The following is a 27622-nucleotide window of genomic DNA, read 5'->3' as shown; positions in this document are numbered from 1 at the left end:
GACATACACACACTCATGCACACTTATTACACAATTGCCCTCACTCGGAGGATCCAAATAAATATTACAGTCCGAATAATAAATACATTAATTATTACTGAATTTCTAATTAATTAACGTAAAGAATGCCAAAAGAGGAAAGGTGACCACAACCCCCGCCTCGGGATGCGCGAGTGATGCATGCTCGAACCCGTCTCGTCCGGAAAGCCCGTACCATACCATTGCTGCCTCTGTTTTCACTGCCTTGCTTCTTTGGAAAATGCCAAAGTTCTGGGACAGGTTCCTTGCACATTGCAGAATACCATCGGCTGGAGGAAATGCCCACCGGCAATATATAATTTCCATCGGCTGCTGATGGAGTTATCGGCCATTCACCAATGGCAGGTCGGCACTAAATGCTGCCGGTCGGCAGAAACTTCCTGCAGAAAACAGCTTTGACAGCAACAGAGGACAGACAGTATATGGCATGGGATTTCAGGCACATGTGAGCATGGTCATGTTCCCCATCGTGTATTGAACTCAGGGAAGCATGGCCCTCGATCCTCGAGCCATCAATCGTGCATGATAGCTTAAGAGATCAAGCTTGCCATTTGATGTAAAAATATATGCAACACACAAATGAGGACCAAGAGCCTATCATGCCAAAGTCAAGGGCCTCGGTGACCGAGAGTTAAGATGCGTTACATCACTTATAGTATGAACGCTCCTTAACCCTCGCACTTGGTTTGACACCCCAAACCAAGTAATGCAATGCATGTTATGCAAACATGACTCAAAATGCAACATGATACTAATTATGCAAGGCATGCCAAATGCCATGCAACTATTATGGCAAATATGCAATGCTAGGCATGCAAGATGCAAATGCAATGCAAACATGGACGATTTAAGCAATAGGATCATCATGTTACAACACCTAATTAAGCAATCATGCAACAAACATGAGACAAGCATGCAATGGTGGACTTAAACCATAAAGGGGCAGACCTCAATCCACCCCAAAACAGTGGCCAAAAGTGCCCGAAATGGTGGACAAACACTCATGCCAACACGCAAGCCAATGGACCTAAGGCTAAGGCACAAAAAGGGGGCACTTTACTTCCACCAACATGACCATTCATGGCATGAATTAGACAAGCAAAAACAGAATCCTAGCATGCAAAAAAAATGGACTCCAAAACCCACTAATATGGCAGCTTAAGTGGCTCCAATGAGATGCATGCACCAAAACTCATTTCTAGGCATAAAAGGGCACATCCTCAAAGCATGAAAGAGGTCACATATGCAAACATACAAACATGATTTATGGGCTGAAATATGATCCTAAATGATGCCAAATCATGAGGATGGTCTAAGCTACGCATGCTAGAGGCCAATATGCTCAAGGCTTACAAGCCAAAACACAAAGAAAGGACACCAAACATGGCAAGCATGACTGAAACAGATGGCCAACAGGCCTTAAACATGGTAAAGTAATGCCAATACCTTCATGAAATTAGGCTAACACATGCAAGAATCATGACCTAAACACAAGATGCATTTCTAGGCCAAATAGAGGAATGTAAAGCAAGTATGTTAAGCATGCAAAAGGGCACAAATCCGAACCAAAACAGAGATAACATGTGACCTAAAGACACCAAAAAAACTCTGAAATAGGGCCAAAATTAGTCAAGCATGCATGTTGCCCTTTAAGCCAAAAGGCAAGGAAATGAGGCAATGAAGGGAGAGGGGTGTCCCTCCCCTATACAAAATTTCAAACCACCTTCCTCACTACTGAAAATCCACTGGTTTTCAGTGGTGAGAAGACCAAGACACTCAAGCAAACAAAGCCTCACAAAGGAAGCACCAAAAAGGCCAAATAAGGCCTAAGAGGGTGAGTTTGAACTCAAACCACAAAACACCCTCAATGAAAGTTCTTAAGCATGAAAATATAAGCTTTTTTTATGTTATGCACAAAACCTAAAACAACAAGTAAGATAGGTAAAAAACTAGTGCAAGTTTGGGAAAACTAAAGCAAAGTGATTACCCTTGAAGAACACCTCAAGAACAGCCAATGCAGCCCTCTTCTTTTGATCAAAATTAGTCCAAAAACTCAAGAGTCAACCCTCAAAGTGACTCAATCTCGGAGCAAGGTGTAATGGTGTGTGTATTAGTGCAAAAGTAAGGTAAAAATGCACTTTTGGGCTACCAAACACACACTAAAGATGAGAGAGAGGGAAATATAGAGAGAGACGATATATCTATGTATAAGCTTTGGTTTTTCTCTCCAACTTGCCAACCTAGAGCAAGGAGAAGAGCCCTCCTCTTATAGAAGTCCCCTTTGCAAAGCTTATCAAACAAGCTTGCTTAGAGGGAAATCCCTCCATACACGTGTATGGAGGGGAACAGAGTGGGTGCCAGCTATCACAGCTGGCACAAAATATCTACAAAAAGTAGATGTACAGTAGTCGGCTGCTCAAAATTGTCATTTTGACAAAATGGAGTGCCGACCGGCAACAAATAATGCCGACCGGCAATATACATTGCCGATGGCAACAAAACACCAGCCGGTGGCCTACGGCCATGGCCGGTGAGGTGTGGGAATGCCTCACAAGGCATTCTTTCCCCCTCCAAGGCAAAACACAAGTGTTTGGTGCAAAACTAGACACTAAACAATCGGGTTCGGAGATCTTGAGGTAAGGCGCATAGCCGAGACCTCCGGGAACTCCAAACGAACACAAACATGGATGATCATCGGGTGTTCAAACGGTGACGTCCAAGTCTTGAGGACGGTCAAAAATGAGGTGTCTACACCAGGATACATTGATCTTTACACAGATTGTAGTAGCACTTTGTGTACGGCGAACTAAAACCTGCGTTCTATACTCTCAGAATTTTCCCTAAAAACTAATATAGAGAATAGTGCAAATAGTGAACAAAACTGGGAAGAGAAGAAATTTTCTGGATGTTCAAACCACTGGAAATGTTTCTCTATTTATAGGTAGATTGGTGACCAATGGACAAACCCGAACATATATCATTTTGAAATGAACAGGTGCAATTTTGAATTAAACAAATTTGCTAGAAAACAGTTTGAATCTGTCCATAACTGCTAGCAATTTTAAATCTGTTAAAAAATAGTTTGAACTTGTCTAGAACTGCTGGCAGTTTTCGACCTGTTTAGAACAGTTAATCTGTTGGGAATTTTGGAGTGGAAAAGACCCGATTTTGGACAGAAAAATTGAATTAATTTCGTTCAGAAAAAATAATTTTCTTGCAAGAATTTTAGGAAAAAAAATTCAAATAAATTTTGTCCCAAAAATTAATGTAGGACCCAATCCACAACCTGCACCCTGCTTGGCTCGGCTGGCCGGTCGGACGAACGGCAGTGGCGGCGGCGACGGCACGTGCATGCGTGTAGTGGTTTAAACCAAGGCTCACTTTGTCCATAACCCATCCCTTCTGCAAACTTGGGGTGCCCTTTGGGGCTAAACCCTAATATTCCTACCTAGAGCTTATAAGCATATACAAGCTCTCTTAAAGTTTCAATGTGGGACAATCCATTCCAAGGAAACCCATATTTACTTCTTTAATTGTCCATTCCACGAACTCGAGAACAACGTCAACTTCCCATTCACACATAAATGGTTTTGAAGAATCGTTTCACCATGTGACTTGCCATACAGTAAGGAACACGTCATCTCTTTGGACCTACCCTCCAAAGACGTGTAGGACATACTCAAATTTGGGCTCAAAACTGGCCCAAAATAAGCCTATAAAACCATAATTCCAACATCATGTTATAATGAAACTAATGAATTATAATCATGATGAAAATCAATACACCATATAACTAATATAAATAAATATTTTCAAAACTAAGAGAGAGGAATCATAAATAAATAACAAAGAAAATGCAATCAATAACCAGCTTAAGATATCTGAACATCTAATCTCATAATGAAAAATGCAAGAATTTTGACTAATAGATTAACCCTGTTGGTTTTGCAAAGATTTTGTCAAAAAAAAAAAAAAAACAAAAATAGAAGATGAGATATAAAAAATTATGACATAATTTGAATTTTAAAAATTAATTGGTTTTCAAATAGGGGTAAAAGTGAAATTTCTAAAAATTGAGAGGGGGCATGGGACTCTCTTGATCCCAACGTACCTCCGTGGGTTTCCCCTATTTTTCTATCCATCGGGTCAGTGGGTGATCTAATTTAATTCCCCATCGAGGAATGGGTCAAGCTCATTTCTCCGTATGTTTTGACATCCTATTTACAGCTAGGGTTTTCTCACTCTCCCAGTCCAGATCAGAGTTCCAGCACTGAAAGTAGCTAGAGTTCCAACATCGAAAGCAGGTAGAGATCAGAGTTCTTCGGCGATCTCGTTGGCGCTTAACACAGTTCTCCAACGTGGTGAGTTCTATCTCTCTTTTCTCTCTCTCTCTCTCTCTCTCTCTCTCTCTCTCTCTCTCGTTCTCTCTTGTTCTTCGGCTATTTTTGCTTTGTTTTTGGGTCTGGTTGAGAAACACATATGGGCAAATGCCTAGTTGATGATTGATTTTTTGGGTTAATTTATTTTTGCATGTTTGTAGATGCACTTATGAACATGTATTGATATTTTTTGGGTTAATCTCTGTTCTCTCTTGTTCTTCGGCTATTTTTGCTCTGTTTTTGGGTCTGGTTGAGAAACCCATACGGGCAAATGCCTAGTTGACGATTGATTTTTTGAGTTAATTTATTTTTGCATTTTTGTAGATGCACTTATGAACATGTACTGATGATTTTTTGGGTTAATCTCTGTTCTATCATTTTCCTGACCATCATGATGATATAGAGTTAATAATTGGTTGGGTAGTTGAAATTGGAGATTACAATTCATGGAATTGTAGAATTAGATGAAAGATTATAGACCTTGTTTTATCTTTCTTACTCTTTCTCAGCATTAGAATCAGTTGGTTATCTTAAATAGTTCATGGAATTGTAGAATTAGATGAAAGATTATAGACCTTGTTTATGAACACACTATGTGATTGATAATCATTGTATTTAGGCCCCATTTGGGGACTTACCTTTTTAGCAAAAAAGTCAAAAAGTTACCTTTTTAGCCAAAAAGCCAACTCATACCAAAAAGTCAAAGATTCTCTTTTCTCTCTACTTTTTGCACATCTTTTCGTAATTAGCCAAAAAGTCATCCCAAACATATAAGTTTTTTTTACCTACTTTTTTAGCCAAATAGCCAAAAAGTTACTAAATTAGCCTGTTCCCAAACGAGGCCTTAATGTGTCAAAACCAAAGACAAACAACTAACCTATATTTTTCTTGGAATTGTAAATTATTTCTTCATTGGCTTAAAGTAATTCCATCAAACAAGGATTGTAACTAGGGATGGCAATAAAAATCATACCCAATGGTTACCCATGGAGACCCTACCCGAAATACATGGGTTTCTCCTATTTTTTATCCATCGGGTCAGTAGGAGATTTAATTTAATTCCCATGGAGACCTTACCCGAAATACATTATTGGCTATTTTTAACTTGCCTCCAATAATGCGCTTTGGCTCTCGCATCATTCTCAATTGTCTTGATCATAACATCCACATCCTTCTATAATAAACCTTTTATCCCAGCTAGATTACATTTCTCTAGTTTACAGTCAAGTTCATATCAATTAAAGGTTCCAAATTCATGACTGCTCAAGCAGACTAATCATTGATCAATACATCCTCTAAGACACCCAATGAAAATGAAAATGAAAATTAAAGCACGAGAAAACCAAGTTGACCCATGCCAAAATTGTAAATCAATGTTCTTCAAGTGGTGTGATGGAGGATAGATACTTTCAAGAAAATACTTGGGACTGTGTTTATTTTTTCAATAGAATTCTCAAAATTGGAGTTGGCATTAGAAATCGTTCTTGCTGCCAGCGATGTTTCTTGCTCTTCCACCTTTCAATGACATTGCAGTTATTTAATGTTTAATAAATTTGCCGTCTATTTTGACCAGAGTGTAATTGTGCAAAAGAATGCCTCACTTTTAATACAATAACTAAGTTATTTGCATCGGTATACTTTGTTTTGCTTATCTATTAAAATGCTTTGTTTAACTGTCTCAATAATTCTTGTTTATTTTTTACATTTCACTGTCCTTTTCCCTTTCCCTCCTTATGATATAACCAAATCCAGCTCAGTTATTGATATGGAGTGAATAGATCTTCCTTATATGGGTATGAAATCCATGTTCTAATCATTTGGTGTAACTCAATTTCCTAGAATTTATTATTTCTTCTTTTATTTTTTCCTTTTTATGTGAAAATGTTATTAGGGAATATCAATATGATTGGGTGTATTCTGATTTATGTTTTCTAGGATTTTTAAGTATTGATAATGTCGGAAGTTGGAGCAAACTCTCAAGCAAACTCCCAACTACCCGTTGATGGTTTACAACTATCAATATCGGTTGAGAGTGAGACCTCTCTACCATCACAGCCTCCCCTCCTCAATCAAAATGTCCTTGAAGTAGATGATTCTGATTCTAGTTTAGCTACTAGAAAAAACCCTAGTTTTGTGTGGCAACACTTTAAGAAAGAAGAAATTGATGGCGTATGGAAAGCCATATGTAATTATTGTAAGAAGCATCTTGGGGGTAATCCGAAGCATGGAACTTCACATTTGCGTGATCACTATAGGAGTTGTCTTAAGAAAATTGAGGGAATGGACATGAGGCAAAGAGTTTTAACTAGCAACTTTAACAAGGAGAGTCCAAAAGTCTCTTATAGTTTTGATGAAGATATTGCTAGGAGAGAGCTTTCAAATGCCATAATCTTGCATGAATATCCTTTGTCTATTGTGGATCATATTGGGTTCAAAAGATATTCGATGGCACTTCAACCATTGTTTAAAGTACCTTCTCGAAACACAATAAAAAGTGATATTTTGAAGATATATGACAATGAGAAGGAGAAGATAATGAGATTGGTACAGAGCAATCAAAGTAAAGTGGCAATCACAACTGATATGTGGACTTCTAGTAATCAAAAGAAAGGGTTCATGGCGGTCACAACACACTTTATTGATAATTCTTGGTCATTGGAAAACCGTATTTTGAGGTATATTTTTGCATATAAATTAATCTATACTTTATTACAGATTGTTGTTGCATCATATATTATATGCATATAAATTAATTTATGTTTTAATTTATGATTTTAGGTTCATTTATGTTCCATGTCCACACACAAAAGAAGTTCTTTGTAATACTTTGCTCAATTGTTTGATGGATTGGGATCTTGATAGAAAAGTATCTGCTATCACTGTTGATAATTGTTATACCAATGATGCAATGATTAACATTTTGTTGGATAAATTGGATAGTAGTTCTCTTCTTTTGGGTGGGACTTTGTTTCATATGCGTTGTTGCGCACATATTCTCAATTTGATTGTCAAAGATGGATTGGATGTGATAAGAGTAGGTGTAGAGAAAATTCGGGATAGTGTAGCTTATTGGACAGCAACTCCTAAAAGAATAGAAAAATTTGAAGAAACAGCTAATCAAGTGAAAAATTTGAATACTAAAAAGATGGGACTTGATTGTGCTACTAGGTGGAATTCAACATATTTGATGCTTCAAACTGCCTTGTTATATAAGGATGTATTTTACCGTTTGAAATATAAAGAGATCCAATATACAATATTGCCAAGTGAGGAGGAGTGGGAGTTCGCTAGAGAAATTTGTGGGAGATTTAAAATATTTTATAAAGCAATTGAATTGTTTTCTAGAACTAAATATCCCACAGCTAATGTTGCTTTTCCAAATTTATGTGAGATTAGGATAACTATCTCCCAATGGCTCTCTTGTTCAATTGAGGTTGTTAGATCAATGGCATCAAAAATGTTGGGAAAGTTTGACAAATATTGGGTTATTATACATGGTCTTATAGGGGTTGATGTTGTACTTGATCCTAGGTACAAACTTAGTGTGTTGGAGTTTTATTTTGATAAACTTTATGGAGATACAGCTGAAGAGGAAATTGCAAAGATTCACCAACTTTGTTATAATTTGTTGCAAGAGTATTAAAGAAAACTTAGTTTGGGAACTGATGCTAATGTTGAATCTTCTACAAGTTCGAATTTTGGGAATTCAGAGGTAGTTTCAGATTATGATTTGTTTATTAGTAGAAAGCGAAGAAAAAAAGTCAACAATGTAACATCAGAGTTGGACTATTATTTAGAAGAGGATGTTGTGACAAGAACTCCCAATTTTGAAGTGTTGACTTGGTGGAAATCAAATGCATCGAAGTATCCAACCTTACAGGCAATAGCTAGGGATTTTTTAGCTATTCCGGTATCCACTGTTGCTTCTGAGTCTGCATTTAGCACTAGTGGTAGGTTGGTGAGCCCGTATCGGAGTAGACTTCATCCAGATACTTTGGAAGCATTGATGTGTGCACAGAGTTGGTTATGGACTATAGAGATGCAAGGTACTTGAATAAATCAACATATATTTATTTTTAAAATAAATATATTTTCATTGAATAGTCTCAATACTTATTTTTTTTTTTCTTCTTATTTTTTAAGAAATTCAACATTAGAATCAGTTGGTTACACCACTATATATGATGATATGGATGTGAATCAGAGTTGATCTTTCTTTTGCATTGGGTATGCCTTTAGTACATTGATTTTATTCTTATTTGTGAATTTGTTTCCCTTTGGTAGTCTTGGGGTAATATTAATTCAATATTTATGCGTAGGATTGTAGTTGTTGTGCTCAAAAGAAGTTGATTTTGTAACACACAAAATTCTAAGGGTTTTGCTGTTCATTTTAAGTGATGCACTGTAGACGGGCCCGAACGTCCGGGGAAAATCCCGTTTTGTTCATTTGGCTGCTACAGTTTGGACTCAAACGTCACGGTTCTGAATCTAATCTTGCAAAGTGCAATGCAAGACCGATAGATCACCAAAGAGTCCAAATCCGGCAAATCGTTTTGGAAAACTGATTTTTATAAAGAAATGCCAAACATGGACTGCTTTGCCAGATACAGAGTCGCCACCTAAATATTTTATTTTGGGAAATTTAGGAAACCCTGACTCGTGCCTAAGGCCACGTGTCCGTCATCACTGAAGTTGCCTTGGCTCGGGAACTTGGGTACGAGAGGGGAAGGTCATGCAATGAGAACCCCCGCTCGCCCGATTGAAGATCGGCCTTTACTAACATGATATCTTGTTTTTGAAAATACATGCTATCTTGTTTTTGAAAATACATGCGTTCTTATTTTGGTTATTAGCCTAGAATTACTATGTGACGCGCACAACACACAAATATAGACTAGATTGCCTTAGTTGGAACAAAACATCTCATGTTTGTTTGTTTGAAAATGGTTTGAAGGTGCTACTCGCAAGTAGGCTAAGACGTGGATTTTGCCACCCTTAAGTGGGCTTAGAAAACATGATTTTGTCACTCTCAAGTGAGCTTTAAAACTCTCATTTCGATGAATTGTTTCAATTCAAGTAATCCAACCTTCACCCACAGGCATTCAGGCAGTTATATCATATAAGTGGTTAGCCTCATGGCAAGCATGCTGTCATGTTAACACTCACACTCATGCAAGATGCTAAAGCATAAAAGCTTACCTAGTACTCCGAGCCAAAATAATAGCTAGTTAGTAATCAATGCATTATCTTAGCTATGTTAAGATGCCTAATGCAACACAAGCAAAATGCAACTAGGAATAGGCTCGGCTATCTAAGATGGCATGTGAAATGTAACACTTGATACACGTATTTAACTCGAAATTGAAATACAATGTAGTTAGTATGATGCGCCGAACCCGGTGCCTGCAATACAGATGGATGATGCAAACATGCGAGCATAAGGATGCTAATTGAAACATGACCTAAAACTAACCATTGAAAGTAGGTAAGTAAAAGGGAGAAAGACGTGAGGTTGGAAGACATTTACACACTCACGCACACTTATTACACAATTCGCCCTCTCGACGGAGGGTCCGAATAAATAATACAAGCCAACTAATTAATCAACTACCCTAGCTAATTAATTATTGCAAAACCTTAACTAATTAGGCAAATTAATTAAGTTACAAAACCAACTAAGTATGAAACTAAAGAGGCTGCCACAGCTCCGCCTCGGAATGATGAATGATGCATGCTCGATCGCCTCGCTCGGAAACCTGTTGTCATGCCACATATTGCCTCTGTTTGCACTGTTCTGCACCTCTGAAAACTGCATAAGTCCCAAGGATGCTTCCGAACCACTCCCTGAGCACTGTGAGATGTCACCATCCAAAATATAGGAACACCGGCTATGTGGAATTGGTCATCCACCATTTGTGAGGATCTCGGCCAACAATTTTTAGTCGATCGGTACTGAAGATGGCCGGCCAGCCATATCTTCTTGCAGAATGCTGTTTTGCTGCAGCAGAGGACAAATAGAGCATGACAATGCATTTTCAAGGCAATGTGTGCGCAAACACCCTCCCTATCATGTCATGAGCTCAAGGGAGTGTAGTGCTCGACCCTCGGGCCATCAATCACGCATGTCGATGCATGATGGCCAAAGGAGCCAAGTGTGCGATTCAATATGGAATGAATGCACAAAAACACATGAATGCCTAGAACTTTATCATGTTGGATCAAGAGTGTCGGCGACTGAGGATTGAGGCACGTTTCGTCAGTACGAACGTTCCTCGTTCCTCGTGTTTGGTTTGACACCCCAAACCAAACACAATGCAATGCATGCATGCCAAATACAATGCAATCATGGAAATGAGATGCAATGCAACATGAGCACACCAAAGGCAATACAACGCAACCTAACATGTAAACAACATGGCATGCAACAAGTGTGCAACAATGCTATGCAACCTAAACATGCAAATGTGCAATGTACGAAGCATGCGAAATGCAATGTACCAAGTATGCAATAACGACGAAATGGAACAAGCATGCAACAATATGCAAGGATCATGCAAGATAGACTTAAACTGAAATGGGCAGACCTCAGCCATGCCCAAATCAGTGGCCAAAATACTAAAACTAAGGCACCAACATGCAAAACAAACATGTACACATATTGGTCCATCACTTAGGCAAAAAGAGGACAACTCTCGAAAGCACTCAAAGAGTGAAAAGCATGCAAGCATGACAACACTACATGCTCTGAAATGATGTCAAGGATGATGCCAAATCATACACACAAGTCAAGCATAACATGCAAGAAAGCTCAAGGCTTAAGGCTAGCCAAGGAGCTTGTACTAAGGCCACATGAAACAAGCTCCAAAGAGCCAAGGACAACCAAAACAGTCCTAGATCATGCTAAAGGGAGTCTAAAACATGCAAGGGCCAAAGCTAAAACATGCCAAAATGAAAGGCCGAAGGCAAGATGCAAGTAAGGCCAACAAAGGGGATTACACTACACCCATTATAACCAAATATGGCATGACTTAACCAATGAAAAACAGAGATATGACATGTCAAAATAGGCCCAAAAAGCTACTTAGATGGCATCCCGAAGACCTAATCATGGAGGTATGCACAATGACCCAACCTTAAGGCATAAGACACCAACTCTTCAAAGCTTTGAAAGGATGACAAATGCAAGTATAAGGCTACACTACATGGATTGAAATCACATATGAGATGATGCCAAATCATGAAAAAGGTCCAAGTAGTGCATGCTAATGCCTTGGACATTCAAAGTTAGTAAGCGAAGATGTATGGTAGCTATACAAAGCAATGCATATATGATCAAAACAACACCAAAAAAAGCTTTAGCATGCTGAAATATGACCTAAAGTTCCTTTGAGTTGAGCCAAAATATGCAAGTATGATAGTCCAAATGTTAGATGCATGTTAAGGCAATAGAGGGGATTACAAGGCAAGTATATGGTGCATGCAAGGAGCCATTAAACCAACCTAGAACAGAGGTATATCATGATCAAATGACACCAAATACTTGCTGAAATGAAGCCAAAACATGCTAAGCAAACATGCTACCATTATGAGCCAATAACACAAACATATGAGACACAAGGAGAGAGGGGTGTCCCTCTCCTATACAAGACTCTAAAACCACCTTTCCACCACTGAAAATCCTTTGGATTTCAGTGGTAGAAAGGTCAAACCAAAGCAAGAACAAAGGCCAAGAGAGGTGGCTCAAAACAAGGCCAAACAAGGCCTAAGAGGGGGTAGACAACCCCCAACCAAAAAGTGACCTTAAAAAATCATCTAAAGCATACAAAAACATAACTTTTTTCAGTTTATAGTTAAGCTTAAAACAATATGCAAATAGGTTTAAAAGCTTAAGCCAAAATGGGGAAACAAAAGGTTAGTTGCTCACCCTTGAAGAACACCTTCAAGAACACAACTCCAGCCACTCCCTTGGATCAAAACTAGCCCAAGAACTCTGAAACCAACTTCCTAGTGCCTTAGCAACCAAAGGAAGGTGTTCTACTAGGTGTTATAGTGCAAAAGAATGAACAAAATACACTTTTAAGGCACCAACACACACACAAATATAGAGAGAGAAGGATATATGAACTCTATATCTATTTTGTTGAACCTCTGGAACGGGAGGGGAGGCTCCCCTCTTATAGGAAATCAAATTCAAAGCTTCTTAGAGAAGCTAAGCTTTGGTTCAAATCCCTCCATACACGTGTATGGAGTGGAGGGTTTGTGCTCACTAGCTGGCACAGCTGGCATGCACAATGCCTGAAAAAGACAAAGAAAAGGCCTCGGCCATAAAATATGGCCGATCGACCAAAATAAGTGCCGACCGACCAATAAAAGTGCCGACCGGCCAACACTTTTGGCTGATGGCAAGAAAACAAGGCCGATGGCTTCAAGCCTTGGCCGGTGGGTTGAGGGGATGGCAAACAAGCCACCTTCTTCCCTCAGAAGCAAAACCACAAGTCCTTGGTCCACAACCAAGCACAAAACAGACAAGTTGAGAGATCCTAAGGCAAGGCGCGCAGCCGAGACCTTCGGGAACTCAAAACGAACACGAGTATGGATGATCATCGAGTGTTCAAATGATGACGTCCAAGTCTTGAGGACGGTCAAAAATGAGGTGTCTACATGCACCTTGTCCTTTAATAATTCAAATTTATTTGTTCCCCTTGACTTTCAGCTGTACTAGGAGAATCTCTTGCACTATGAACATGATTTTATCTATTTTTGGTTTTTATAATTCTGGGTTTGTTGAACATCAAGTACCCCAGCCCAATAGATCTAGGGAGCTAATTATCGAAGAATTGAACTCTGATGAGGAAAAAGAACAAGATGAGGAGAAGAAAGGTAATCCCAGAAAGCATGGCAGATTGAGTAAAGAACCTCATGTTGTTGAATAACAGCTTGCATTTGTCAATTGTTTTGGGCATTTTTTAAAATTGCATGTTGTTATACTTGCATCCTATGTATTTTGTTTTTAACCATTGTTCAACTTTTTAATTCTCTGGTTTTTTTTCCTTTTTCTTTCTCTTTTTTTTTTTTTTTTTTTTGTGTGTGTGTGTGTATGTGTGTGTGTGTGTGTGATAGGTACAGGGAAAAGCACAAGAGAGTGAACATTGGAGCAGTGAAGCATTGGTGCAGACAAATCTTGACAGGGCTTATGCATAGATTAGTCTTGATGAAATGCTGCTGTTGATGAACACACTATGTGATTGATAATCATTGTATTTAATGTGTCAAAACCAAAGACAAACAACTAACCTATATTCTCAAAGCTTAAAAACAACATATAATCAACTCGGGTTTTTCAATGATTATGTGATATTGTAGTGTTGATTAGCAATTACTTTTGTGTTATATACATATTGAATTGAAGGAAATGTTGTGATGGCCACATTTGAACACTTGTATGGGAAACAGATGAGGTAATGTTGACTGATACCAAGTTTTGAAGATACCAAGTGAGACCTTTGTAATATTTTTTCCGGACCCAGTGATTTCTTGATCCCCATTTTGTGCGCGTTTTGTCTGATGTAATTTTGTTCAACCCATTGTGAGGTATAATCCGATGATAATTGATATTTATTGACTCTAGAATTTTGTTCAACCCATCATTTTTTTATAATTAGTAAAAACTTATTTGATTGTCTCAAAATTATATATTTGATTATTTTAAAACAAATTTTTTAATTAATTAATTAATGTGTATTTGATTTTGTTGTTGAATCAAACAAAATAAAATAAGATTGAATGTATATTTAGCTTTTGTTGTGAACCTCAAAAACAAAAAAAAACAAAAAAAAAGAAAAAAAAAGAAAGAAAGAAAGAAAAGAAAAGAAAAGAAGATTAAATGTACATTTAGCTTTTGTTGTGAACCTTAAAAAAAAATAAATAAAAAAAAAAATTTGAATGTATATTTAGCTTTTGTTGTTTAAAAGAATTAAAAAAAAAAAAAGATTGAATGTATATTTAGTTTTTGTTGTGAACTTAAAAAAAAAAATAGTTGTTAACATTAAATAAATAAATAAATAATATGGATCAAGGTGGGTTGGGGAAAATCTAAACCCGGAAGGGTGGTACCCATAGAGAATGGGAAATGAGGAATGAGGAAAATTTATTATAGGAAAATGAGAATGTGGAATTAATATCCACCCTATTAACCTCTATTGCCATCCCTATGCCTCCGCCCCTGCTTAGCCACCTTAAATTATTAATTAACGTTAATTTTCCTTTAAGAAACAATTATATAAATTGATGAAAAATTTACATAGACTTTCACATGATATTTAAAGTATTGTGAAATGTTCAAAATGACATTATTCTTTTCTTTCCCCTTATTTTCTCTTTTTACCTTCCGCCATTTTTTCTACCCATGCCAGCAGTCATGGTTATTGGCACGCTGACTACTGTTGTGTAGAAGGAAAGAGAAAAAACAAAGTAAAACCATTTTAAGCACTCTAAAATATTTGAGATGTTATGTGTAAATTTTATATCAAATTTTTATCCACTTAGATAACAAATTATTAACAAAAGATTTATATTGATTCAAATTGATAATTCAATATGACAAAATAAATTTTTTTAATCACATGAATAAAATTGAGCGATAGTTGAAGGAATAAAGTATCCCTGGTCGTTTTTATAATATATTAAACAGTTTTATAAAGAGTGGCCGTCCAAATGATTCGACTTGGTAAGCAAAGAGTCGTGCATCTTTTTGCACTCCAAATGAATAATATACAAACTTATTTTCTAGAGAGTAAGTGGGAGAGAATTAACTTAGATATTTAAAAAAAAAATTATATTTTCTAATTAAGGTATTTTAATTTCATTCCTAATGACGTGGTTAAAACTCATGTGAGGTGATCCCACACTCATTTCTATCTTTTATCTTTAACCCTCCTAATTTCACATTATTGAAATGGAATTGGGAGGGGGCACAAAATTAGAGGGATGAATCATTTTTTGATATTTGGATAAATTACATTGACACCCCTTGAGATTTGGTCCAATAACTATCCATCCCTTAACGTTTTGAAAATTACATTCTCACCCTTGTAGTTAATAGTCTCATTTCACAAACCCCCTATTTATATAAAATGTAGCAACTCCTAGTAAAAAAATAGAAGAAATTACATTTTAAAAAAAAAAGTAAAGGAAAGGGGAAAAAAAAGAGAAAGTAAAGCAAAGCCAAAAAAGAGAGAGTGCATGAGTTCAATATTTTTATTCTGTCTAAATAATTACAATGACAGGGGAGTTAGTGTAATTTCCCAAACGTTAGAGAGTGATATGTATTAAACTCAAATCTCAGGAGGTGTAAGTGTAATTTACCCTTGATATTTTCATAGGGTGCCACATCATTGAGTTTAAAAAGTGAGTCTAATTTTTTATTTGAATAGAACTACTCTTTCCAAATTTAAACAAGAGTTATGCTATACATTCCAAATATTCTACTAAACCTCTCACATAGGTGTGAGACCCACACACATGTGGATTTGTGTGAGTCCCACCCCATATGAGAGGTTTGGTAGAATATTTAGGATACATAGCATTTCTCTTTTAACAAAGTAATGCAAAACTAACTCAATGGTGCTACACGTACCAATTGGTATACTAATTAGTGTACCAACACATGTTATAACATTGTAATTTCAAAATTATAAACTCCACCCATTATACAAATTATAAAGATTCAAAACCAATAAAATTATACCACATCATTTGTTAATATACTAATTTATATATTAATGGGTGTGTATAGTTTTATTCTAGCCAATTTCCATGATCTGACTTCGAAGTGTTTTCGCATTAATTTAAAATGTCCAATGCTACAAAACATTCATACGAGATTGGAGGAAGAAATATAAATAACTACATATAAAAATTCAAACAATAGTCAAATGGAGAAAGCCAAACTCAGTCGTTCCTTGCATGTCATTTTCCACCATGGCCCGTCAACTTTCACTATCTTGCAAGCCTTATTAGAGAAAATGCATTTCAAAAACTAGGGAGGAAAAATGGAAAACATTTGGGCGGGCAAAGATTTGCTTAGAGAAAATAATAATAATAATATTGATGATAGTCAATCTTTCTCAAGTTAACCATTCCGCATCGATTTCTTCAATCTCCCCGATGTCCATGCTGCACGTATGGAAGAAGGGATGGTAAGCAAAGTAGGAGAACATAATTAGAAACCGTGCAAAATCTATAACAATTATTGTAGGAAAAATGTTAGGGACCCAAATATTTTACCAACATTTTTACCAAATGTCTCACATGTTATTGTAGTAAAGGCATGACACCAAAAACAAAAATTCCATTGTACTGCACAACAACCAAGCACGGGTCCAATTCCTCTAAAATTAATGTGTGCTATTTTATGAAGTAAACTTTTAATTGGTTAATATGATTTTTTGAAAAATTAATGTATATATAGTAGAGGAAAAATATTTGGTTTTGTTACATTGATTTTATTAGATAACCGATGCCTTAAAGTTATCGTAAAAAAATACAACAAAATTGTAATTCAATATGCTATTTGATTTGTGTATACATATTCATGAACATATGTATGAATTCTATTATGTATATACTGAATATATAGAACTATATACCTATATTGTATTGTATGTACTTATGCGTGTTTTATGTATGTATATTACAAATAATATAGATATTTTTTTTTGTATATTTATGTGTGTGTGTGGGGCAGTTTTTTTTCTAGAATACAGTTGAGAAGAAAGAGGAAACAGAGAAGTATTTTTCCATAATAATAAGAATCAGTAGAGGATGAGAAGGAATATGAGGCTGTACAAACTTCCACAGTATTATTGTGGGGATCTGATTTCCAAGCGATAAGGGAACCAACCTTGAGTAACAGGCGAACTCATACTTTAGAAGAAGATCTGAATTCCAAGCAATAGGGGAACCAACCCTGAGCAATTGGCGAAATCATATATATATGTACATATATATTTTGGATACCCAAATGAGATTCGTATGCTCAATAACTAAAATTCACTAAAACCATTCAATCTTTTAACAATAAGATGTATCATGTGTGTGTCTAATTGCAAATTTGAAAATTAAGAAAATGATGACTTGGTAAATTTTGGATAAAAGTAAATTCGATCAAAACTGACAAAATTTGGTGTTTTAAAAAATATTTGCCAAATTTGCGCAGATTGTTGGAGTGACTCTTAGGTGCTTCACTGCTAAATTTTAGCTTGGCATGAGAGGACCGCAAGCCACACCTATCCCCAAGACTCATTATTTGATTGGCAGAAAACAAATAATAAAAGAGAAAACAGCCAAAGTATTGTACACAGAGAGAGGGAGAGGGAGAGAGCACCTGCTAGGCATAGGAACAGAAAAGATCTCTATTCTATCTGTGTTCAATTAAAAAAAGAAAAAGAAAATAAGAATAATCTTAAAAGAACAAAAGTTGAACTTCTTACCATGGCAAGGCAGGAGCTTGGAAGTAGTCATCTAATGAGCAGTGGTCATTCATATAATGATGGCCGTCATTTGAATTATTCAACCAGGCCGGGAATTCCATAACTTCATCAAAAGGATAGTACCCATCATCATCATCGTCGTCGTCGTCGTCATCATCATAATTATCATTATCATTATCATCATTATCGTCTTTACCTTTGCCCTTTGGTCTAATTTTGGTAGTCTTGAAGAACTTGAACCACCACGCGGATGTTACTAAATTCAAGGTGTCATTCCACTCCATCTCATGTTGTTCTCCTATCGATCTGATCTCTGCCATCTCCTGATCATCCATCGCCAGATGTAAGCCTAAGTCTCCACCTCCAACTCCACCTCCACCTCCACCTCCACCTCTATTGGCCGGGTCTGCAACGTCACCCATGGCTGCAGAAGTCCCCTGTTGTTGTAATATTGACAAGGAAGCGGAACTTCTAGGGAATTCCTGATCAGTGGTGTTAACAGGAAGTGTGGTTGAAGGAGACGTTGACGATGATGATGGAGACAAGGACGACGAGTAGATTGATGATGGGTTGTTGCAGTTTTTGTAGTACATAGTTGCATCCAAGTTATTAAAGTCCTGAAAATTGAGATTCAATCCTAAGGTTTGGCTAGGGAGTGTGAGATTTATATTGAGATTTTCAGGGTTGGCTGGGGAAGGAGGAGGAGGAGCGATTTGAGAAGCAGGACAAGAAGAGTAAGGATTTTGAGAAGAACAACAGATAGTTTGAGATGAGTGGGAGATGCTTGCGAGATAGTTTGAGAAACTGGGTTTGGTAGATGGGTAAATTTTGGGAAGATTCCTCCTAGATTTTATCTTTCCTTGTTGCACTGATAATTGCTGAGCTGGAGGCTGCAATTGTTGGTGTTGGGGTTGGGGTTCTTGTGGCCGCGGTGGTGGTGGTTGGTGGCGTTGCTCGTTGGATTGTTTCATTGCTGCTCTGTGGAACTTAAGAGCAGTGACTATTTCTCTCCTTGCCTCGGCCATATTTAAAAGCCTCTCTTGGTAAGGCCTACTGGTGTGAAGCCTCCTTCTAACTTGTTTTTTGTGCCGTTGAGGTGCTGGTGGTTGGGATGGGTGTTGTCCCTCACTCGAAACCTGACCAAATTTGGTTAAATTTTGGTGGCCATGAAATTCATCTCTATCTAAAGCAGTAGTGGTGGTGGTGGTGGTGTGAGTAGTAGTAGTAGTGTTGTCTGGATCTTTGGGACTAATTCTTGTGGGTGGGTCTTTGGTTCTTGAAGAAGTTAGCTGCTTTACAAGGCTACGGATGTATGCGCCAGAGAGATGAGGCTTTTCTTTGAGATTGTCAAGCTTGTCTACTTGCCTTGAACTTGAACCTGAACAAGATCTGCCCCTCATCTTTGTGTTTTTGTGTCTGTGTGTTTGTCTCTCTTTGGGCAATTACGGGTTGGGGTGGTGGGATGTAGAAAGCAGGTGTGTTGGGAAGATCAAGATTTCTTTTTCTTTTTCTTTTTTTTTTTTTTCCTGAAAGTGTCAAGTACAAAATGCAGGGACAGATTCCGGGGAGTCTCTCATGGGTGTTATAAATAGTAGTCGGCTGACAGTCTAGGGCTTTATGTTCTTTTGGATTTTTCCCTGTTTTGGCAAAATACAGGTTGTTATCATTTCTTACTTAACTCGCTTTAAATAGGTAGTTAGAGAAGAGCCCATGCCTTGGGTAACTAATCGAACTTAATTCCATTCCAAATTACAATAATTAAAACGGTTCTTAGATATAACAAAGTTCTATAAACATTTTTTTGCATAAACTCGCTGAAAAAAAAGCCATAAGAAAAAAGAGAGCCTAATGCGTGAATAAAAAATTTTATTTATAAAATCTATGAGAGATTATTTAGTGATATGAAAGTAATATTTGAAACCATCCATCGCATAACAAATATCATGTTGTCTCTCTAAAACTAATATAAGGTACTGATACAATACTTACTGTTTTAACCAATAAAATTAAGTTGGGACACCATATATACTTCACCCAAGACAATCATATAATTTTTCTAAAATATATACATAATGATATGACAAATTTGTATTTATTCCATTCAAATTAAAAGATCTATTAAAGTGACATTATTATAAAAATGTCACTATTTTATAATTTTGATCAAATTTTTTTTAGGTATGAATTTTTCTTACTTTAATACAAAAACAACACTCGGTCATGTTCAGCAACTACAGTCCTTGTCATGGAATTGATCAGTGTTCAACACAAGAATGTAGCAGGAAATTGTTGCTGGTGACCGTATTGCCCTGCCTCCGGTGAATTTTGCTCAACTTGTTTCGATTTAGTGCAGTTTCTTTCTTCTAGTGGTTGGAACTCGGATGGATTTAGGCATAGAATGTTTGATGGGCACATTTGGCATCTTGTTTGCGAGTTTGTACTCTTTGGGGCTCTTAAAAGAATGATTGTATTTTCACTAAAATTATTGGCGTGTGAAATTATTTTAAGGACAAAATATTAAAATTAAATATATTTTATTATCTCTTTGCACTTCTTAATCTTCAATTCCTACTCCTCTTTTTCTTTCTCAATTTTTCTTTTCTCTTATACATCTCTTTTCAAAAAGTGAGAATCATAATATTTTAATCATAAAAGAAAGTAATGGATGAAGAAAATGGTGATGAAGAACCATCAAAAAAGTAAAATTGTGAGTTTTTTTATTTTGTTTGGTAAGTTTTTGTTTCATTTTTCTGAACTATTCTTTGATTTTTGTTCGGTATTTCAAAATCTAACAAAATAAAATAGTCCGGTATCACATTGTCAAACAAAAATTGTATGTTTGGTAACCAACTGCTAAATAAATGATACATTTCTGGTAACCCAAGGTCAAATTTTTTTAATTTGTTCAAATACTTATTACCATGTATTTTCAATTTCATTTTTTTTTATATATTTTATATTTTATTATTTGGAATGATTATACTTCTACTCATTGCAACAATGCAAGTACTACACTATTAATGAACTCCAGTCATAAATTTATTACAGACGATGTTTGTTAAGGTTTTTTTTTATAAATAATTTTTACGAACGACAATACATTGCTGGGAAAAAAAAGTTTATCAGGCAATATAATACTGGATTAATTCAAATTCATTAGCATTGTATTATTGAACAGACTCGACACAAATTTAAAAATCATTGTTTGGAAGAAAGTGACTTTGTAAATATATAGTAACAAAACGCTGGAGAAATCTATTTTTTCCAACAATATAACACCGGAGGAATGTAAATTGTTTAGCACTGTGTGATCGAACATGCACTTCGCTGTGGGATCTACTCACTGTCTTTTTTTTGTATTTCTGTTTCTCCTTGCTGTGTCTTTTTCTTTTAATTTCTCTCCAAAAATTATTAGTGTAAAGAGATGAAAGTATTTTGAATAGGCAATTTTAATAATATAATAAGTGTAATAAGAGTCACATTTTTATTAATAATATAATAAGATATATAGTGTAAATAGATAAAATAATAGTATAAGTTGAATACTCTTAAAAACGTCAGCAAAAGCCTATGGAAACTGACAGAAGAATCTCCACTACTGTCGTTGTAACGTAACCACCACCACCACCTCTCTCTCTCTCTCTCTCTCTCTCTCTCTCTCTCTCTCTCTATAGTATATATTATTATTATTATTATTATAATATGTTATATAACATAAAAAGGTAGAAACTCCCAACATTTTCTGTTTAAATTGTCCAACATGATTAGAGTCTGTTCATGAAACAGAGAACTTGGACCTTTTGTAAAGGCATTACACAGCCTGGTGAAGACAGAAACGCTCCATACCTCTCCCTTAATTCGTTTTCAATTTTTCTTTCCTTGTTTGTTGCCTTTTAATTTCTTTTTCAAAAATGCTCCATCCCTTCGAACTCCTCCAATGATGTGGATTATCATTAGAGGAGTTTGGGGGAGGGGAATCATTGGTGGAGTTTGGCGGTAGCGTTGCTCTGTTTTTTTTTACAACCCAATTGATGGTGACACACAGTGAGCATGCTTTCTATGTCTTTTACCAGAAATAGTAAAATGTTTAAAAAATAAAGAAAATTGCCATTGCTGTTATTGTAAATGAATGAGCTGACACAGAGCAACTTTAATCGTAAAAATTAAAATGACTTTGTTAAAATTATTTTTGGATTGTTACTGTATAAAAAAATAATTGTTTTACTATATCGCTCCAATGATTTATATGTTATTTTGACGCAATCAATTCTTATATCAATTTTTCGTCATTGAATTTATTCATCAAAAAGTCTATTGTGATTATGATTTAATTTTGTAGATACGGTAAAAATAGCTTTGCCAAAACTGAAGCTAAATTTAGAACAATATTTGATTTCACCATTTTTTGACAAGGATTTTGACAAGATTGAAAATGGATTTTTGAGATGTCTAACTAAAAAAAGGTTTTGACAAACCTTAAAACAAACAGGTGTTGTGTAGAATTTGAATCAGATTTAACCACTTGACTTGCAACGACACCATATAGATGTGAGTTGACTATTTAGATTTTTGGTTATTTTAATTTGAAATTAAAAAGTTTCATTTGAGATGATTTTTTAACTTTTGTGAAAGAAAAAATTAATAAAATGATTATAATTTATATATGATTTTTTTGTCTTATTAACCTTTTAATTCATTTTATTTATTTTTAACTAAAATAACCAAAATAGCCTGTGCCAAACATAGCCATAATTTCACAAACATAGTTAATTAATCCTCCTCAAGTAAATTTAAACCATACGGAGACAAAAATAAAAAATAAAAAAATAAAAATCTCATAATACATTTATTGACTCTAGACTTTTAATGTTTGGTTGGCATATCAACCGACGAAAGAATGTGGTGCTGAGATTGTAAATAATCTTGTTAGTACAATTTTCGTTAGGCTTAGATCAATAGAGTTTTAACATAAATTTCATCAAACAACATAATAATCAAATATTTGTATTGAGATTCTATGCTTTAAAAGTTTTAAGGACTTTTTTAGAGTAAAAACAATGGCAACACAAATAGAAAAATAGAAAAAAGAAAGAGAGAACAAGAGAATGATGTAAAATGATTTAATAAATAATCGAATTATAAGTAAAGTACATTAAAAGACTATCACCACATTCGAATATCACCACATAACCTTCTGTGGTTAATGGATTTAAGTGCATAGTTAATACTGTTAATGACACAAGTAAAAAGATTATTTTGCCCTTATATATGTAACCTTTGTTTACCATTTTCTCATTCAACAGTTGTGCATTTGAGAAAAGCGAGGGTTGTGTGAGAGAACCTAAAGTTTTAACCCCTTCAAATCTGACGATAAAAACCCCTCTTCTCTATCCCAACCTTCTTTGCCTTCCTTAGATGATCACAGCCCCATCGTCGGTGTGATACTCCTGTTCCGTAATATACTAATCGGTCCGTAATTTAAACATGATTATGTGCTTGACATGATTTTGTGTGCCAATTATGCGAATATATGTGGTTTTGAATTTCTATCTGTTCATCGTAGGAATATCTGTTTGATTATCTGTTTTGGAGATTAAATTGGAGGCCTTATCGGCCACAGAACCCGAAATTGATTGCGCCATTGTGATTGGCATGGCTTTTAGAGTCTACGGTGAAATTTAATTGAAAATTTATTTGGGTTAGATTAATCGCTTAAATTGATGAATTAGTACCCAATTGTTATTAATATTATAATGGACTTAGTGGAAGTTGTTGTAAAGAGGCACTACACCTCAATTCTCCTCCTTAGTTGCATTGTGGCTGATCTTGGACTCAAAATTGAGAGAGAGCCGACTATAGAGAGAGAGAAATAAGAATTGTACAATTTTGGTCTTGAGACTTGGAGATTTGAAGTCTAACTCAAGATTTGATCATAAATTGGGAAGATTAAGGCTCCTAGGTGGGTGAATTTGTATATCTTAGTTTGTAATCTTTGTGAATTCAAGTTGAATGTTGATAAGGATCATAAGATGAATTGATCATGATGAAATTGAATTAGTTTTGTTAGAATTAAAGCTTGATATATGCATGCATGTAAGAAATTGTTTGAATTTGCATGTTTAAGCTTGAACCACATGATTCATGTAGGATTTTGGTTAGAACTCATGTATAATCACCATTTATATCATCTAAGTTGAGAATGGGAGCTAGACATCACATGCATGTACAATTTATGAAGATGAGAGCTTTGAATGCATGAATGTGTATGTTAGAATTGAGTTTGGTGTCAATTTGACCCATGCATGTGTTAAATCCTTGAAATTGAGCCCCATGATGTTGTGTTTTGGTGTTTATACCATGTTAGAACTAGTATATTTGAGATTTGAGCCATTGTATGCAAGAATTGTTGGCTTGAAGGTCGAATTTGAACTTAAGAACACAATCTGGGAAACCCAGAATTTTGACATCCGCTCGAGCGGGAAATGCGTGCTCCCAGCACTTTTTGCACACTTGATGACCGCTCGAGCGAGGTAATTCACACTCGAGCGGGGGAGCTATTTTGACAGGCCTTCCGCTCGAGCGCCCTATTTCACGCTCAAGCGTATTTTTGATGCAACCAGCACTTTTGCAGGCCTATAGGGTCCGCTCGAGCGGGGAAGTCCACGCTCGAGCGGGGACCCTATTTTCTGAAATTTTGTTTTTTGCATTCTGTGTTCTGTTTTCTGTTCTCTTTCACTTGTTAGCACTCTTAGGCATATGTTAAACATTATAAATGAGTTAAAGAGATAAGAATGAAGCCTAAAGAGAAAAATGTGAATTTTGAACGGATTGAATTGTTAGTGACCCTTTATGTTCATGGCATGTGTAGGGTCGAGTTCTAGGGCGAACCAATCAACCGATCACTGTGAGTAATATCTGACATATATTATTGTCCAATTGCTACTTCTATGTAAGTTTTGTAAAGTTCATTAATTTGAATGGTGGACACAGTTTGATATGAAAGGCCTATGAGCCAATTTGATATGAAAAGGCCTATGAGCCAGTTTGGAACGAAAGGCTTATGAGCTAGTTTGAAATGAAGGCCTATGAGCCAGTTTGAAATGAAGGCCTATGAGCCAGTTTGATATGATAAAAGTTCGAAAAGGCCTAAGAGTCAGTTTGACATGAATGAATTGGGCCCAAGGCCGTCTGTTGTATAATGTTGCAATGCATTTCATTTACTTGATATTATTCACTGGGCTTTCACTCATGCTCATTCATGTGTTTGTAGGTGAGCCAAGGGAGGTCCAGACCCAGCCTCAGTGAAGCTTAAGTGGATCAACATAGGTTTTGGAAAGTCAGCCCTTGTGTCTCACGCACGAGACCCATCTTCGCCCCTTTTGTTCTGTAATTATATTTTGTCATGTTGGCGAAGTTTTGTATATGTCTGTACATAGTTGTCTAGGGTTGACTTACTTTTGGATGATCCTGTTGTACAGAATTTATGTTACTGTTTTGAGTTGTGAGTTATTAATGTCTATACGTATGGTTTGTTTTGACGTGCCATGTAAGCACAGTTCTAAGGACAAAATTTTTAAAATTGCTTCCGTTTGGCCCCCATCAACTCTGTTAAATACGTTTGGTTTGCATTGAGACCGTAGGTAATCTCATGATTACTGACCGGTTATGTCCTTAACCAATGGGGGTGGGTTCGGGTCATGATAGTCGGCGTAAAAAAGGACCTCTTTGTCCTCGGCCAGACCATTGGCCACTAACTCTGCGGCATCGCCACCCTTCTTCGCCCCTCCTCCTTCTCATCCTCAACCACCGACCGATTCCTCTTCTCAAACACTCGTCAGCATAAGGAACAATCTAGTCGAGATCAGCGATAGTTTCAAGTCCTCGCTCCCTCTCTTCTCTTCTCTAACAAAGCCGTTTCTGAGATCTTGATTGGCCTCCAATTTGTTGTAGTTTAAGACCATCCAAGCTAATGAGGTTGAAGGAGACGATGAGGATGAGGACGAGGATGGTGAAGACGATGGCTTTGAAGTGGCTGGGGTTATAGATGAAGTTCTCCAAATCTGGATATTGATGAAATTGTAAATTGATGATGAAGATGAGAGTAGACTGTAAATTGATAATTTTGTGATGTGAAATATTATTTTGTGTAATATTATTTTCATCATTTTAAATGTGATGATTTTTTTTGTGACTGGAAATGTGATGATTTTGTGACCAGAAATGTGATGATTTTGTGTAAATTGATGAACTTAGGAAATGTGATTGAAACTACCGCAACAAAGCCGTCTCTGAGATGATTTTGTGTAAATTATATTATCATCACTGTAAATCATCACATTTCCTCTCTCTCTCTCTCTCTCTCTCTCTCTCTCCTCTCTAGCTCTCCTCTAACAAAGCCGCCTCTGGGATGATTTTGTGTAAATTATCACATTTCCTAAATTATCACAAAATATATAATTTTCATCACATTTCCTAAATTATATTATCATCACCATAAATTAATGAACTTACAATTTCACTTCACAAAAATAATATTACACATTTCCTAAATCATCACATTTCCAAATCTGGATATTGATGATGAAGATGAGGGCGTTTTAGTCATTTAATTCGGAAGGAAAATTATATTTTCATGTCGTACATTAGGCGCGTGTTATACACGGGTTGTTATGTTAGATGAAAATACTAACTGTGCACTTCAATCCATTAACCATAGGAGGGTTATATGGTGATATTCAAATGTCAGGGGAGTAATCCCCACCTGACCCAAATCACAGGGGGGTAAAGTGAATTTTGTCCTTAAAATTATTCCTATCTAAGTTAGATGTACTCCTAAGATAGAAAATAAATAGAAATGAGGTTATGCATTTGATTTTTTAGAGATCATTACAATAGAGTCATGAATAGCAATTTATACCAAAATGTAGAAAAAAAAATTACTACTAACCATCATCACTTAAACAAATAACTACTCATAACTTTCATTTTCTTATATTACCATTTATCCTCTATCTATTGAATTTTCATAACTTCTCTTAATCTCCAAAATTTTCATGCATAATAATAATAAGGTTGGGCTTCCCTCCAGATTAGAGGATACTGTTGGACTCGTGAAGGTCTACCACGAGTCCCGTTTTGATAATCCGAACTATTCAATGTTTAAAACTCATCGAGTACTATATGCTTGTTAAAAATTACGTTGATCGGATATCTATAGCTATCTCATCGGATCAGATTTTTGTCAACCGTTTATTTTTTTACCGTTCATTTTTTAATACAAAACTGATTTGATCACGTAATTATCGATATCTGATCAACGCGATTTTTTACAAACATATAGTACTCGACGAGTTGTACACATTGAACGGTTCAGATTATCAAAACGGGACCTATGATAGGCCTCCACAAACTCAACAATACCCTCAAATTCGATCACGGACGGAAGGAAAGCCAGTCCCATAATAATAATAATAACTAGAAAGTTTAATTTGGCTATAATTGATACTATCAATGCCATAATTGTTAGAAAATTTATCTACAATGCAAACAAATTCAAATTTATTTTGTTCAGTTTTGTTCTTCTTATATATAAATATAAATATATATTTGGGGTTTACTAATAATTTGCATATATATATATATATATATATTTACCACTAATTTCACTATATATATGATATTATTATGTAATTGGTTTATCTTATATTTTAAGGG

The 27622-nt window shown here is 35.9% G+C and overlaps 1 protein-coding gene and 1 long non-coding RNA gene across 2 annotated transcripts; one reads left to right on the top strand and one right to left on the bottom strand.

Annotated features, from left to right (window-relative positions):
• The first annotated feature begins 4235 nt into the window (after positions 1–4235).
• LOC145805869 (uncharacterized) lies at positions 4236–14062 on the top strand. The gene is made up of 2 exons (XR_014348041.1): positions 4236–4400; positions 13539–14062. It is a non-coding gene; the product is annotated as an uncharacterized LOC145805869 (long non-coding RNA).
• Positions 14063–16233: 2171 nt separating this feature from the next.
• On the bottom strand, positions 16234–19580 carry LOC114293231 (hydroxyproline-rich glycoprotein family protein). The gene is made up of 2 exons (XM_028237272.2): positions 17909–19580; positions 16234–16592 (listed from the first exon to the last, which is right to left on the bottom strand). The coding sequence occupies exons 1-2, from the start codon at positions 19306–19308 to the stop codon at positions 16544–16546; spliced, it is 1449 nt and encodes a 482-aa protein (XP_028093073.1). The 5' UTR covers positions 19309–19580; the 3' UTR covers positions 16234–16543.
• Between the last annotated feature and the right edge of the window lie 8042 nt (positions 19581–27622).

This window comes from Camellia sinensis, chromosome 13 (assembly GCF_055761805.1).
Source record: "Camellia sinensis isolate YWXY chromosome 13, ASM5576180v1, whole genome shotgun sequence".
In the NCBI taxonomy this organism is placed as follows: domain Eukaryota; kingdom Viridiplantae; phylum Streptophyta; class Magnoliopsida; order Ericales; family Theaceae; genus Camellia; species Camellia sinensis.
The sequence above is the reverse complement of the archived record's forward strand: the minus strand, read 5'-3'. Positions and strand labels throughout refer to the sequence as shown.